This window comes from Drosophila miranda, chromosome 2, assembly GCF_003369915.1.
Source record: "Drosophila miranda strain MSH22 chromosome 2, D.miranda_PacBio2.1, whole genome shotgun sequence".
NCBI lineage: Eukaryota > Metazoa > Arthropoda > Insecta > Diptera > Drosophilidae > Drosophila > Drosophila miranda.
Window position 1 is genome coordinate 16357976 of NC_046675.1, and position 16290 is coordinate 16374265.

General features: G+C 46.8%; 1 protein-coding gene across 1 annotated transcript; it reads left to right on the forward strand.

Moving 5' to 3' along the window:
* Positions 1-13900: 13900 nt before the first annotated feature.
* Positions 13901-15179, forward strand: LOC108157260 (peptide tarsal-less AA). The gene has a single exon (XM_017289238.2). The coding sequence runs from the start codon at positions 14986-14988 to the stop codon at positions 15082-15084; it is 99 nt and encodes a 32-aa protein (XP_017144727.1). The 5' UTR covers positions 13901-14985; the 3' UTR covers positions 15085-15179.
* Positions 15180-16290: the final 1111 nt, after the last annotated feature.

Consider the following 16290-nt stretch of genomic DNA (forward strand, 5'->3'; position numbering starts at 1 on the left):
AGCAAAAATCTTTTTACTTCTCTGTTTTTAGTTTTACAGTAAGAAATCTTGAGGTAACTCAATTAATTTAAATACACTTGAGCTTAACTTTTAATTTTAATCTAACTTTGGAGATTATTTGCTGAGCTAAATACTTATTTCGATAAGCTGCACTTAAGAATCCATTTAATTGTATTTATCTGGCTATTCAGTTTAGGATATGTACATTGGCATGTGGCTGTCAATCAAAAGATGTTCACAAAATTAAACTATGCCGGCGCAGCCAATGCTGACCGGGCCTGGCCATCAGCAGACAGTGGACAATGGCCAAGGGATGGAAAGATGGTCAGGATGAAAGGTGCAGATTAAGCTGCATAATAGGCACAACTCAATCAAACAGCAGGCTAAACAGGACAAGGACAAGGACACAGAAACAGGGAAAAGGGAAATGGAAAAGCCACGGAAAGGGAAAATGCAAATCGCATTATTAACGCAGCCGTTGACACATTGGACCTTGGCCATTGGCCCATTGTCCAGTTGACGGATACGGTCCAGCCCGGATAAAGCAAAAGTGTGACGAATGTGCTGACAACAATTAACAATCAAGAAAGGTGAGCCACCAGGTACCAGGTACACACGCCAGGACATCAGCACGTTCAAGTGGACAACTGATTGAGACGATTTAGACCAGGAGTGGGGGAATATGAGTAGGGAGCAGCATCGGCATCAGTAGCCGTAGCTGGGGGCGTGATAGATCCATCCTGACAGCTGCAAAATATGCAAAGGACTATGGAATCTCTCCGCGTGTCCAACAGCTGCGGCGGACGCGTGCTAAGCGACCACAAAAGCCATTGACTCGAATGGAAATGTGGAGATTGCTCTGCCTCTGGCTCTGGCCCGACTACGCCCAGGAATATCGCATATCCGTTTGGCATAAAAAACCAAATTCCATGCCCATGCCCCTCAATGCCGTGGCAACTGGCACGCACCACATGGCGCCCTCCTGCCACATCTCTCAGTGTCTTTTGCATAAAAAATCGAAAGAAAAAACCGAGAGGCTCGGGTTTTTTCTATAATTTCATTGTATTTTTTTTTTATTATTTGTTATGGGCTATTGAAAGTGAAAGAGGCACCCTCACATTGCAGCATCTTGTGGCCTGGCCAGGAAGTGTGGCAGCCGCGAAAAAAACCATAAGAGAGAAGGTACACAAAAAAAAAGTGAAAAGATCCTTTTGGATCTGTGGTCGGGGTGCCAATTGTCTATGATGAAGGCACGGCTCAGCTCAGGTTTGTGTGTGGATGCTGATGCTATCAAGGAAATGATTTTCTTATTTTTCCTCCATTGTTACCCATACTAAAAACAGCAGTCACAGTGGTTCCTGTTCGGAGGGTAAGGGTAAGGAACTCTCAATAAGGGTGAGCCTTCTACTCTCGCTTTCGTTGTGAGCCCATTCCGATTCCGGGGCTGGGGCCAGAGACCTGAGGCCGCTGGCGAGTCGCTCAAACAGATGCGCTTAGAATTTAGAAATATGCAAACTTGTATCAGGGCCCCAGCGAGCCAGGAGCAATGAAACCGTCTTAGACCCGTCAGTAGAATCGTTAGGGGAGTCCCACAATGCATACTCACACATGCTCCGTATCCGTACACACATGCTGGCTGTAAGGGTTGCCCGCTAAGCACACGACACGGACTAAACCTCGCCGTGGGGGTGACATGTAAATTTTTGGTAGATTTGTAGTACGAAGTCCTGTAAAAGGTACCAGGCAGGCAGCAAAACCCAGCACGGCAACAATGTACGCCCGTTTACAGGGTCCCCACCGCCCCAGAACCTACCCCACACCCCCCCCCAAAACCCGATTACAAAATGTTGCGGCGGGGACTTTGAGGGCACACAACACATTGTACGAGCCTTACAAAAGTACTCACCAATACCAGGAAAGAAAAGGACCCCCAGGGGGTGGATGGTGCACCGAGCACAATGGGCAAGGAAGATACATTTTCGAAGCGGAAGTATGTAGTATGTAAGATATACCATCTTACAATAGAAAAAACATGTCCGTCCAAAACTCGGATAGTATTTTGTTCACTATTTTCTTTCTTTACTTGGGAATCTTTCTCTTTTAAGGGAATACTAATTTTCACCTTTTGAAACAATTTTGAACTTTTAAATTTAGTATTGTATTCCTCAGCCCACTGTACATGCCAACGCGTAACCATTGCCGTCTCCACTTGACTCTCTCCTTGATGGCACTTTCCCTCGCTCTGTGTCTCTCTCTCTCTCTGCAGTTGCGCAGAACGAGAGTCCTGAGTGGGGATTCCTCTGGTATTTATCACCTACTGACCGTTGCTGTTCGCCTGCTAACAGAATCTACAGAATTTCTTTTTCTCCAACGGAATGCGACGCCCACGCGGAAGTCGGTTTAGGCGCCAAGTTTGGCACGCAACGTGCGCATTGATTAATTTTGCAGACTCTTTCTCACGCGGCGCTCTCTCACTTTCTCCCCGGGTCTGAGGCCAGACAGCCGCTAGACACGTGGCCAGGACATGCAAATTTCTTATCATTATCGTAAGGGTAATAGGCAACCAAAGTTGGACAGTAAGTCGGGGGCGTACCGCCAGAGAGAGACACGGACAGATTTGCTCCCGTTACTGGCATTCATAATGTTCCGCTCAGACGAACCTACCTCCCACGTGTGGGCATCCCGCTCCCGAAGCACCTACTGCGCATGTCCATCCCCTAATGGGAGGGGGCGATTGGGATTCCATTAGCCTGTTGGCTGTTGCTGTTAGCCTGGTCCAAATTGACGCCGACAAGTTGACTGTTTTCGCATTAAAATGTCAAATTTATGACCCTCGAGTGACAGTGGCCCGAAGCCACACAAAGGAAGAGAGACGTCGCTTCTAATGCCTTTTCTAAGCTTTTGCTCAGAGCACCACGAGCAGGAATTTCTTTTTCTAACATTTCTATGAGAAATATCTGGCTAACAGGCGCCGAGAACTCCCAGATGGGGATTGGAATGCGGCAGTCCTTGTGCATTCTAGCCGGATCAGCTGTTTAGTTGGGGCTCTTTCAGTGAGTATTTTCTATTGCCGTGCCGGCGCCTTCTGTTGCCCTGACATCGTGTGACGAAAATGGAAATTTTCTAATGGTCGCTTGGCATTTTGCCTCTTGGGGGCCACAGGGCGTGGCTGCCGCTGGAGGATAGCATCGGTTCTCTGCCGAAAATTCGCTCCGGGCTCGGTAGGAAGTTCTTGGCTTCTTGGTTGGCTGCCTGCGAGCCTGTTCGAATGAGCCAGAAGATTGATGACTTGACGTTTTAATGACGTGCTAAATGGCCATAAAAGTCACCGACACCAGCAGCAGAATTTTTTGGTTTTTCGATTTTCTTTTTGTATTCCAACAATAAGTGTTTCTTTTTTTTTCTCATATACTCGTATACTCGTACTCGTACGTTTTTTTATCTAGAAACACATGTCATTGGATATGCTTCCCTGCTCGATTCGGCTCGAAAGTATTTTTTTAAAGCCACTCAATGTTGAGAGGAGCACGTGAGGGGGTCCCAGTCCTCAATGAGGACTTTTCCTGTATGGTGAAGCCCAACCCACATCCACCCCGATGGGGTTGAAAGAGGGAGTGTGTGGCCTTTAGGGGGTGGCCACACCCTTCGCTTTGTCGCCCCCCCAAGGGTATTGTGAGGTCGATTCATTTGCTTTATTACACCACTACGAGTATATGTAGTGTGCAGTCTACACGCGGTGCGGGAATATTTAATGGGCGAACGTTTAGTAGCCACTGCCTGGCTGCTTCTGCGTACCTGTGCCACAAAAGCCGCATTTTGGCACTTTAAGAATCGGCGCCATTTTGAAAATTGCAGGCATCGCTTCACATTTAAATCCGGCCGCACGTGGCGTATGCGCAATCATCCACAGACACTGGAACTGTTTCCTGCGGGAGCTCCGGGAATCGCCTGCTTGCCGCTTGCTGGCAGCCGCGTGCGGCACATGCAATGGATCAATAGCTGCCCCGGCCACGCCCGTCAATCGTCGAACTGGCAGGGCGATTGGGATGCGGCACAGGAATTTCGGGATACACAGAAAGATAGATAGATAAATAGATAGATATCTGGCTGTGTTGCTGAGGCTGGCTGCCACACATGCGGAACTGATGCATTTTCATTTACCAGGCGACCAGGGCCGCACACCGGAAGTGGAATTCCTAAGCACACTTCCGTTTAAAGTTCTGCCAAATGCTTGTGGGCCTTCTGCTGCTCCTGCTGTTCCCCTGTCAATAAGGCGTCCTTAACTGTCGCCGCGGCGAATGTTGCCATGGGCCGTCGGCGTCATGGGCGCCAAGGGCTCCCCGCTAAAAAATTCGTTCACATTTTTGGCTGTTTCTGAAGTATTTCGCAATTTTTGGGGCAGCGTCATCAGATTGGAATGCGACGTCGCTGCCTTTCAAAGCGCCTGCTGGCCTAATGACGGTATTTTTCTGCTGGCTCCAAAAATTCTTGCAACTGGCGCGGAATTTTGCTGTGGCTGGAATTTTTTGGTGAAACAAGTTGGTTTGCCTATTGGCTGGTTCTCTGCTCCCAACGCTTTATACGGCTGAGGGTTACTTTCACTGACTATGCGACTGTGACTGTGACAGTCACTGCGACTGCGACCCTTAACTCTCTTTTTTCCGGGGGTAGTTTCCACGCATAGTTGTATGCTACACAAACACACAAAAAATACCCGAGAATTGTGTGGGGCTTGGGGTTTGATTGGGGGTTGCATGATCTACATGGATGTGTGAGGTTCCACATATGTGAAGGAGGGTTGCTTAGCTAAGCAGCAGCCACTGTCCGAAGTGTTTGGATTGGCATGTGTTGCGAGGGGTTTGGGTGGCATCTTCTTGCCGCTTCTTAGCCGCCTCACATGTGTAGTTTTAGAGTGCCAAGAGCGCAGGACACTTTCGCCTTCCACACACACACGCTCTTGGAGAGAAAGAGTGGGTAAAATAAGAGAGAAAGAGAAATAGCGATAGAGTGAGAGAGTGAGAGCTCAACTATTTTGCGGTAGTGAAAGTTCACAGAGATAGTTGGGGGTGCTGCTCGTGGCTGCTGCTCCCCTGATAGTCTGGTATGGTAATACTGTTAGTTTTGAAACACTATAGTTTCATCGTTTTAGTTATAACAGTAATCCCACCCACTCGGAAACCCGTAAGAGCGGGATGAGCGTACGAGTGTATTTTATCTAACGGCCTAATGGAATTACACGGCGCTCCGGCCCCACCCAACCGATTGCTGTTCGCCTTGTTGGATTATACAAAAAAATCCATTATTATGAGCGCCAATTCCTGCGGCAAAAACCACCGTCGGTCGATTGTCTCTCGCACCTGTCGCCGTTGCCGCCGTTGTCGTTGTTAAAGATTGCATAATTTACCTGGCCACAGCAGGCACCCAGCAAAGCAAGTAGCCTGCTTTGTGGCGCTCCGTTTCCACTCAGACTCAGGTGTGACAAATACACGGCCTAAGCGCGTAGCGTAGGACAAAAAAAAAACAAAAACCAGGCAGAGAAAGGTAAAAATTCTAATATCGTACCTTTGGGTGGGTGTGTCGGCCGTTGTCAAGCGTTGCGTGAACGTTAGAAAATTCTAAGCGAGAATTTCAATATTAGAAGTGAACAGGCGCCGAGGAGGCAGCAGTAGGCGTTGGTATGCATTAGCACAGTTAGAAGAAAGTCACCCAGCTGTGCGCATGACACACTCCACCACCAAACCACCCCCAAAACCATACGGCATGGGGCATGGCACTCGGATGGGGCACGGCATTCGGATGAGGTGGCAGTACATACACGTAACACCCACAGCAATGGCAGGTTCCATGACCTGGCACGGGCGCACGGTAAATAAAGTTAAACAAAAAACCAAACTGAAAAAATAAACACACGAGACATAGTACAATATGGTATGGGGAACGTCGGAATTCAGACGGCCCCCACCCGAGGGGAGGGTGGGGCAGGGGGAGTTTTCGAACGTCCTGCTGCGGTCTGCTGGCAGCCTGTTCAAAATGAATTTCTGGAGCTTTGAAGATTATAGACTCACTTAAGAGACGCTTTGATGTCGCCACGGCGTGCATGCTCAAGTCACCGCTCTCGACATTTAATTAGCTCAAGAGGATCAAAGAGTGGCTTCAAGTGGTTGCCGGGGCCAACACGCCCAGCGGAAAAATGCCGCACAAGTTGCATTTAAAGGATATGGCAACAGGCGTACAGCAAGATACAACGCGTGCCTCTCACGGGCCAACAGAACAGGGGCAACCGAAACGAAACGAAACCCAATCCAAACCTCTGACAAAAGAGAGAAGCGGGGAGAGAGCGGGGTGAAAATAAAATTGATAAAATGCCATAAATAAATTGCTGGTCAAATAAACACACATAAAGCCACTCCAGTCCAGTGGCATGTGGCATGTAAGCCAATCGCACACAGATACAGGTCACAGAGTGTGCCACAGTTTGCCAGAGTGCCAGAGTGTGCGAGTACCTCTGTATCTGTATCTGTATCTACATGTGTCTAGGCATGTATATCTGTGGCATGTATTTAATGAACTGGCAACATGTGTAGCATATTATTTACACAATTTAATGTATTTAAATGCAATTCTTTCTGCTGCCGCCGCTCCAGTCCCCCCGACCCCCCGGCGGCCCTCCAACCATCCCTGCACCAGTATACACTCCCCATTCACATGCCGCCGACCGGTCGCGGAGTGCGCCACCAATACAAGCGCAATGATGTAAGTATATGAAATGCGAATAGGTTCGCAGGATGTGCCGCAAGTGGCAGAGCTATTAAGTGGCGGCCGGAGCGGGATGGGGGAGAGCTATCATCATCATCATCGCCAGCAGCGACAATGTGAGGGGTAGCAACCCCATGTCGACACGTTCGCCCCTGCCATGCCACATTGTTCTCTGCCCCCAGTATCTGTATCTGTTTCTGTGTGTATGCTCGTCTGGCCCGGCATGTGTCTGGGCCAAAGTGCACCCCTCCATACCCACTACCACCCCCCCTAGTGCTCCATTCCACCTACCCCAATTTCGTATTTTTTCCATTTTCGTTATTTTTTTCCTTTTTGTTGGCTCTCCATTCAGCAGCGCAGGGGTACACATATTTATGTGTAGTACATATGTTTAGATTTGTTATTCATGCCATGTAATGGAGCCGAGCTCCCCATCTCTGTCGCACCGCACTGCTTCCGTCTGGATTTGTAAATGGCATTATGTGCCTTGTACATGAGCCTGCCTGGGCTTTGGATTACTACCCAACAGAGTGGAGCGTGGGGTTGAGCCAGAGAGAGAGCTCTTAGCCCAAATGTCCTCTTATGTATGCTACTTGTTTGGCGGCAGTCTGTTGTAGGGGGAACAGCCCGCGCTTAGAGACACTCAGTAGCTCTGCTGCTGCTATGCTGCTAGTCTGCTGGGGTCGGGGGCCAAATCAGGACGATAGTTATCTCCTATATACATAAGTACAAAGTTCAAGGATATAAGGGAGCAACATACATTGCAGCAGGTTGATTGGAATAATGTTTTCCTTATTGCATGTAAGTTTCAATTCATTTCTTTATGTGCAACAACTAAAAAGCGGTGGTGTGAATCAAATACCCGATATATACATATATATATATAAAGGCATACAAAAATACAACAAAAATGCCCCGTATTAATCTGAATACCTCTGAAATCAGTGGCACAAACACACACTTGTGGCATCGCTCTAGAACCCTCCAACCGGACTCACATAGTTGCCCCAAATCGCTTGAGTCTAATGCGCAGCTTTCACTTTCGTTGGGCCGGCTGGCAGCCGGCAACTGGCATCAATAATAAAGCCATTTGGCTGCTAAACGTTCCGCTAAATGTTTGCCATAAACCGGCGCCAACGTCATAAAACTCAGTCAGCCCGCAACAGAAGCAGCACCAGCCCGCCAGGCAGCGGAACCAAGACCATAGACTTGCAGAGCAATCGAGGCAATGGCAAGAGGTGAGACAGTGCCTAGAGATAGGAAGAGAGAGATAGAGGGAGATGGCGCAAAAGAGCGAGAGAAAGAGAGAGTGAGAGATAGTGTAGAGAGGAGCAAGTTCAAAAACCCCACGAGACGGAGACGGAGACGACCGACGACCGACGACTGTTGCGACTATCATTGTGGTGTGTTGCTATCTGGGTTTATTGTACTTTAAGCGTGCAGAGTTGCCAGGTCTAATTGCGGATCTGTGTGCGTGCAACACTGGCTGTGTGTGAGAGTGAGGTGATAGTGATGTGGATGATGATGATGATGATGTGTCCATGTCTATGTCTATGAAAATGCATCGCTAACAATGTCCACAGCAGCTCTAATTGTTTGTCGTGATTCCACTGCACTCTCGTGTGTGCGAATGTATCAGTGTGTGTGAGAGACTGACTCAGAGTGTATGTGTGTGTGTAAGTGCATCTCGTTCATGTGTGCTATAATTTGTTGACGCTTGAGTTAAATTTCAAAAAACATCAACGTCTGCGTTCCAGCTCACAGCTCTCCGTCTCCATATGTTATCAAAAGGGTATTTCAGGTATATGGGTACTTGCACTATCTACATATATTAATGGATATACTATATAGATGATGAGCAATTATTGCATACTTTTAGGAGCACAATAATTACAACTGACCCCCATTTAAGAGGCATCTCATAGTCGAAACCCAAGCCGAGACAGCGTTTGTTAATGAGGAAGGAAATCGCTCTAATTGGATGTCAACAAACATATTAAACGCGAACCGACAGAACCGAGTCTGTGATACAAGTATTATTGCACTTGCTTTCCTGGTACTCGCTATATCCCCCCATCAGTAATCCCCATCCCTTCCCATTCCAGTACCCATCCGATTCCCCGTACCGATTGTGTGGGCAGTCGGCAGTCCGTTTCCGGAAACTTTTTCGCGATAAGTTAATTGTATCTGTCGTCTGTCGCTGATGTCTCTCTCGCAAATTGCTCGCAAAATACAAACGTTAATTGAGAGAAATTGAGACTGCAATCGCGGATTGAGAGCACAGCCCAAGCCATAGGAAAAAGGCCGCTTATTGATATATCCGGAGTCCGGACCTGGCGGCGGCCTGCCATCCAAAAACGAGTTGCAGTCGAACCAAACACCAAACATCAAATGGTTGGGGGCAGAGAAATCATCACATTTCTCTGGGAGTTCATTCAACCTCGCCCCAGTGAACTTAGCTGAGGTTATTTTTACTTCCAAGCAACATTGCCTCTCCTCTCGCTCTGCGCTCCCCCTTGCCCGATGGCTGTCTGCCTGCCTCATAGGCCAGGCCAACTGGTCGCAGTCGCAGTCGCAGTCGCAGCCAGCCGGAGCAACTGGTCTGGTCTGGCTTTGGACTCTCCCGGTCTTCAGTGTTCAGTTTTCAGTCTCTGGTTTCTGGTGGTAGAGCAGATTTATAGGGCCTGTTGCTGCTTGGTGGCGGTGGCGGCGGCGGCCTATGTTTTGCTTGGCTGCTGTTTCTGGTTTGCTTCCTTATTGGGTGAAAATCGCGACAGCGCCATGGGGCACTCGCTTTTGATTGCAAACAGATTGATTTGTCATCTGGCTTGGCTCTCCCACTCCCAAGCAAAATCAGTCCCTAAACTCCCTCGTACTCGCACTTGTAGTCGTACTCGTGCTCTTATGTGGGGTTGCTTTTCCGTAATACATTCAGAATGCGGCACCTTTGTTATGCATCCGAGATTCTATGCATTGATCTAATGGCCATTGACTGGCGGGCACTGATAAATTATGAAATCAATATCAGAAACAGAAACAAAGCTGTTATAAGAGCGCGGACAAGGTTCATGCAGGCGAGATACGCACTTTGGGATACATTTGTATCTGAGGACGGCCGCTGCAAGTGGCAGCCGCGATAATTATAATCTGCCCGCCGCGACCGTTTGTCATATATGCAAATCGATGCTGAATTTCCACAGAAGGCGACGTTGTCGTCGTGGCTGGCCGGCGATTTCCATAGCCAAAGTTGGGACAGCGCCTCTGATTGATAGCAGAGAATCGGAGTTGTTGTATTTCTTGTTACCGGCTCTGTTTTCATAAATAATTTTGCGTAAGCTGCGCCAACACATGGTGAAAGATGCCAAGACCGCTTACGTGCCGGGCAGCACCAGAAGCAGCAGCATCAGCAGCAGCAGCAGCAGCAGCATCAGCTTCAGCTGCTATAGATACATGAGGAGTATCTGCAAGATACGCGACGAGATCGAGAACTGGAGACGTTTCTGATGCGCAAGCAGGCCAATGACCGTGTGACCGCACTATGTAATGATCAGAAATCAAATCCATATATTCCGCATCCACATCCATATGCAGATTCTTATGCACTTTGATAAGTACTCGCCAGTTTGGTATCATATTGGTGCCATTAACGGGTAATGCCCCTCGTAGCGGATGGCGGCACACTTACCTAATATCCTGGCCACCACTTTCATTGAGTTTCGGCAATTGCCGTTGGCTGAAAGACAGAAAGACCGAATGCGATTTGCATTCGTCGTCTACGTCAACGCCAGGGCGTCTGTTATGAACCAATCTAGCGACAGTTTACCATATTCAGTTCTCAGATAGAGATATTTAGCATATTCTCCAGTCATTACAAGCGAAATACGTGGACAGGCCGAACTGAGAACGTGGACTGGTGCTGGTGCTGTTGATGGTGTTGCTACTGGAACGGGCACTGGGCCTGGGCCTGCCTCAGATGGCATTTCGGATGCTGCGGGTGTTTGGAAATCAAAGAAAAGTTCCATCACAGTCACGTTTATACGTATTTGATTAAATTCTTTGACCAAATCTGGAGTAAAAGTTCACGAAGTAATTTATACTGGTGCGCGAGGCGAGCACGTGGATCGCAACGACTGTTGCGGGAACTGGGAAATGGCTCCCTGATTGTCATTGGCATTATATTCTAGAATGTTCTCGGGGAGTATTGACTGTTAACAAGTGGAAGAAATGCAAAGGTATTTTATGAACAATAAAAAAATACAACAATTTTGAGATACATTACAGAACGTACAATATTTGACTAAAATGTACAAATGCTGCATATATTTTCCCCTGGACAGGATTAATACTACGGATGAGAACAGCACTACCAAAATTAACAATATTATTTATAAATAAAAAAATAAATAAATAAATAAAAAAATTATGGGTTCATTGTAATTGGAATTGTATTATTGAATGGTAATGATATATTTATATTCATATACATACATATATATTTATAAATTTTTTTTATCCTGATTCAATATACAAAGAAATGAAAAATCCTTTATGTTTATCTGGGCAAAATGAAATTCCTTGAAATATATACATATTTAAAGAACATCAAGTAAGTATCTTACATTTCTCCCAGTTTTGTTGACACATCTCGAGATACATCTTGGCTTACCAACATAAGATGCAGTCCGCCAGGTCCACCTGAACTATGTATGTGGGTCAGCTGGATCGACGACTAACAGTTAACTCTGCCAACTTTGTCCCGCATGGAGCTAATTACAAGTGCCAAGCAGTCAGGAGTAGAGCAGCCAGTTAGGTGGATTGGGGGGCCAAGTGGCAGTGCAGCAGTCGCCACGAGCAAGTCCCAGCCCAATAGCACGACTGCCGAGACTGTCAACACGAGGCAGGGAGGCAGCAATAACAACTACATCCACAACTCTAGGCACCAACAGTAACAAGTTTCTGGCATTGCAATTTATGAAAAACAAACAGAAAATTGGCAAGAAAAATTGCAGCATTGCATGGCCAAGTCCAAGAGCGACCAAAGTCAGCGGAAAATACTGTTAAATGTGCACAAAACCGAAGTACACAAGAAACAGGCAACCGTCGGAACATTGACCCAAATTTTTAAAAATTTTCCAAGACCGTTTCTTTTTTCTGTCTGTCTTTCGGAGGTTTGGGCCCTCGGCAAACATTGCATAAGCAGCAGCCGTCCAGGCTCCCCTCCTTGAAGAATTGAATTGATCGAATTACTAAGTAAAGGCGGGCGGTAGGGAAAGTGACTGATAGATGGAGGGGCACAGACTCCCGACTCCCCGAACTGACAGTTGTGCCAACAAATGTTGGCTGTGGCACGTGGCCGGGACAAAAGGTGCAAAGCGGAAAGGAAAATGAAAACCCAAACGATGCATAACGAATTCGATAAAAAGCAAAAACTGTTTGAAAAGTGAAAATGCATAGCGGAAGCGCCAAAATACCGCGCGGATGGCTTACATCCGGGGTAGCCCTGAAAGGTACCACTCTCTGGGGGACAGGGATCCCAATCCCACGCCAGGTAAGGCAAATAGATTAACGGAACTGCACTGCATATTGACTTACAGAATGACTAGCATTTGGCTCCCCAAGGAAAAACAGCTGTTCAGCCAATCCTAAGAACCAGCAGGAATCTAGAAGGAATAGTTAGTGAGTCTTAATAGTCTCAGATCCCTCGGGTTCTAATAGAAGATCATTCTTTTGGAGTGTCATCCCCCCTTCTGCTCACCAAAGGCCCGTGCCAAAGGCTGGTGCCGATAATCTTACAGGATCGAGTGGCCTCAAGGTGATCCCAGCAAAAGGGCAGACCCGTGCCAAAGGGTTGGCAGCGCAGCTCGTGCCTCCTTTCAATCGAATCATTTGTATTTGTGCCGGAAGTCCTTCTCTGAGTTTTTTACGTCGCTGTAATAAAACGAAAGGATTTATATTTCCTATTGTGCTGCAGATGACACATCTTGTAATCGGTCCGGTCCCGCCGTCTGTCGGCCTCAACAGCTGACTTGTCACACACGGGTCTGTGTCCCATGCCAATTTTAGGCTAAAAACTGGCAAATTCTGCCACATTTTCGAGAAGTTTTTTGTTGCCGATTATATCGTGTATTCTGGATGGGCTGGAACTGCCTCTGGTGTCACATTTCGCGGAAGCATCCGTCGCCGTTGCCGCCGCTTGCTGACTCATGCCGAGCGTTTATCCTTTTTATGAGTTGGCAGTTGCGAACGGCTTAAGCCGTTTGAGTTGGCCCGGGCTTAGGCTACCACAAATGTCACGTAAAGTGGGCAGTGACCGTCGCGCCGCCAGCTCAAAGACCATTAATTTGGGACTTATGCCACATAAGGATATTAGCATTTTGGCAAGGATTCACTTGGTTCTGTTTGAGCAGCGGCGACAGTATTAATCCGGGGCTAGCATGTCTATTTGCCTGGCTACTTGTTTGGCCCGAGCACAGAGCCCGAGCTAAACGAATTTGGCACAGTCACGGCCAGGAGAGGGACATCAATTATCCAAGACCCAAATGTGGGTGGAGCCTCCGGCTGCCTCTGCACCTCAGGATCGTAAGCCGGCAGGCGGGAGCACCAATAGGCGAGGAGGACTACCTGCCGAGGGTCACATATACTCATGCACAGGCGAAAGGTAGATGCAAACGCGTGAAGTAGGATCGCAGCACACACAGATGCAAAACGCCAAAAGGAAGATCGGGGAACACACGCACACACACATCGGCAAGAGAATAACGAGGGCACTCGATCGTGTCGCAGTTCGAGCGAACAGCTGTTTCTTGAATGAAATGTTCTGTGTGTGTGTGCTGTGCTGCCTTCGTGCGAAGGTACGAAGAGCGATGCTACGCGGCTCTAGTGCTCCCTGTCTCCAGCTATCTCACCTGGCCACATGAATGAAAAAGACGAAATGTTCTCTGGCTGGCTCGCTCTCTCCGGCAAGCGATCTGCTAAGAGCACAAACTAAGAGCAACGCACCTGCCAGCTATCGCTCTCTTTTGCACTCGCTCTCCACTCTTGCCTGCCTCTGCCGCTGCTCGCTCTCTCCGTGCGCTGCTGCTGACGTCGTCGTCGTCGTCGTCGCCATCCGTCGAGCATTTAAGCTTACGGCTCGACGAAAATCAAATCAAAATATCGACAACGTTCGAGAGTGCAAGATCATTCAGCTCCGGCAGTAATCGCAACAGCAAGAGCCCCAGGCAGCCACAAACAGCCGAAAAGTCCGCAGATTTTCCCGTATCGTTCAGGAAAAATAAAAGAATTCTTTTATCACAAATTGAAAAATTGTAAGATTTTTCAAACCAACTTTAAAAGTGAAACACGCGTCGCTTCGACCTTTTTGCCCGCAAAAGCAACCAAACAAACTATACAAAAAGGCAGTCAGCCGTTTATTAATAAACAATAAAGACAATCCAACAAAAGTATTTAATGGATTTTAAGTGTCAGTGACTCTTCCACACAAAAACTATAGACCAACAAAAAAAGAGTTAAAACACACACACGCGACGCTGTATAATCAGCCAAGAAACCCAGCGACAACTACAACAACAGCAGCCCTGTTGGTGATAATAAAAGAACTTACAACAACAGCGCAGTCAACGCCAAGAGAACCAGTATAAAGTTCAATATAAATGGTATATATGGTATATAAGCAGACAGCATAAGGTTGATTTAAATTAAACAAAGGAGGAGCACAGGCAGAAGCAGCAGAGACCACAGACCAGCAGAAACAACAAGACTTCGGTTTGTCATTCAAGTATTTTTGGTACATACACGGCATACAAATGGCAGCCTACTTGGATCCCACTGGCCAGTACTGAGCGCAGAAGGAGGAACAACAGTCCACAGTCCAAAGCCAAAACTTATCAAACAACTGCAAATCTGCAAAACTATATCACTCACCCTATATAAATACCAAGATATAACCATGGCTGCCTATCTGGATCCCACTGGTCAATACTGAAGAGGAAGGAAGAAGAGCCCGAGCAAAGAGCTATCAAAAGATAGAGCTACAAAAATATTATCTATCACATTATCTTAATCGTTATATCAATCTCAAAATGTCGCTCGCTTTGGACCCCACTGGCACCTACTAAGCCACAAGGTTTAAGAACCCAACCCTCTCTATCCAGCCAACAAAAACCTGGCTGAAAAGTGAACACAGAAGACCGTTTCGGTGCGAAGAAAAGCTATCGAAAATCAGACAAAATGCTGGATCCCACAGGAACCTACCGTCGCCCACGCGACACAAAAGACACACGCCAGAAACGGCGTCAGGACTGCCTAGATCCCACCGGGCAGTACTGAGGATCAATATCCTAACATCAAAACCAACCACAACAACAACCCCATACCGCCTTTGCCTTATTCAAATATTCTGGGCATGATTGGGGGCGCGCGCTGGTTACGCGTGCGTGGCCGCGAGGAGACTTCCAGCTGTCGGCGCCGGAGAAAGTACGGCCTTCGCGGAAGGATGTCCGGATCCACAGAACTTTGAACTTTTGTATTTATGTAGTTTTTTTTTATAATTACCATAACTATTATATTAACTATTTATTATCATATTATTTAATATAAATATTGTTCATTGATGTTCACAACACCCACACACACACACAAACGGGGGAACCGTATATCCTACCATATCACCCATATATGTTATATATAGTACATATATACAAATCGAATCTAAATATATATTCATCGGTTATACTTGTATGTGTTGCTTCTAGATGGAAAAACTATGCAAAAAGTATTAAATTTAGTGTCATATTTAAAGAGCAAGTTTCATTTGTTTAAATTATATTATTATTTATTGCAAACAATATTTTTTGTTCATTTTTTCTACGTTTCTCATGCATTTTCTTGCTCAATTTTTGTTTTGAATATTTTGTACGTTACGTGTGAGAGTAAAGAAGAGGAGAGGAGAACAATATGAAGCACAAAATTTGTTTAGATCGTAAGCATATTAAGCTATTTATACATCTACACATTCGACAAGCATCCCAATACCAACCACCCCATTCAGACACTCACAAACACCCATACAAATATAATATTAAAAGAAAATCATATTTAAAGCTGAAAATTTCGAATGCATTTTTTATTGAAAGCCCATCCCAAGCCCATAGCTGCTGCTGGTCCAGGTACGCTCGGGTGCCAGAGGCGTACAAAATTGTCGCATTAAATTAAAAAAGTCTCTCTGTCTCTCTTTCTCTCTTTAAAGGTCTAAACTGCTCTCTCTATCTCTATCGCTAGCTCTGTTTCTGTCTCGCTCTGGGGGCGCTGCCTTGGACAAATTGCTGCCGGGGGGCGCATAAAATATGATTTTCCAAACGGCCAGCGCATATTTGATGAATCTGTGGACATTAATTAATGTCACTGGGCGGTCGCTGCCGGCCGGCCGGGCTGGCTAAAATGATCAATAAAGAATGGGATTGGGTTTGGCAAAGCCACGAGACTGATGAGAGAATCATCTGCTAACTACGGAAAATGCAATATGCTATTTGCAGT

Bases quoted from the DNA above. Each gene is read 5' to 3' on its own strand.
- LOC108157260 (XM_017289238.2), top strand. From the start codon at position 14,986: ATGCTGGATCCCACAGGAACCTACCGTCGCCCACGCGACACAAAAGAC.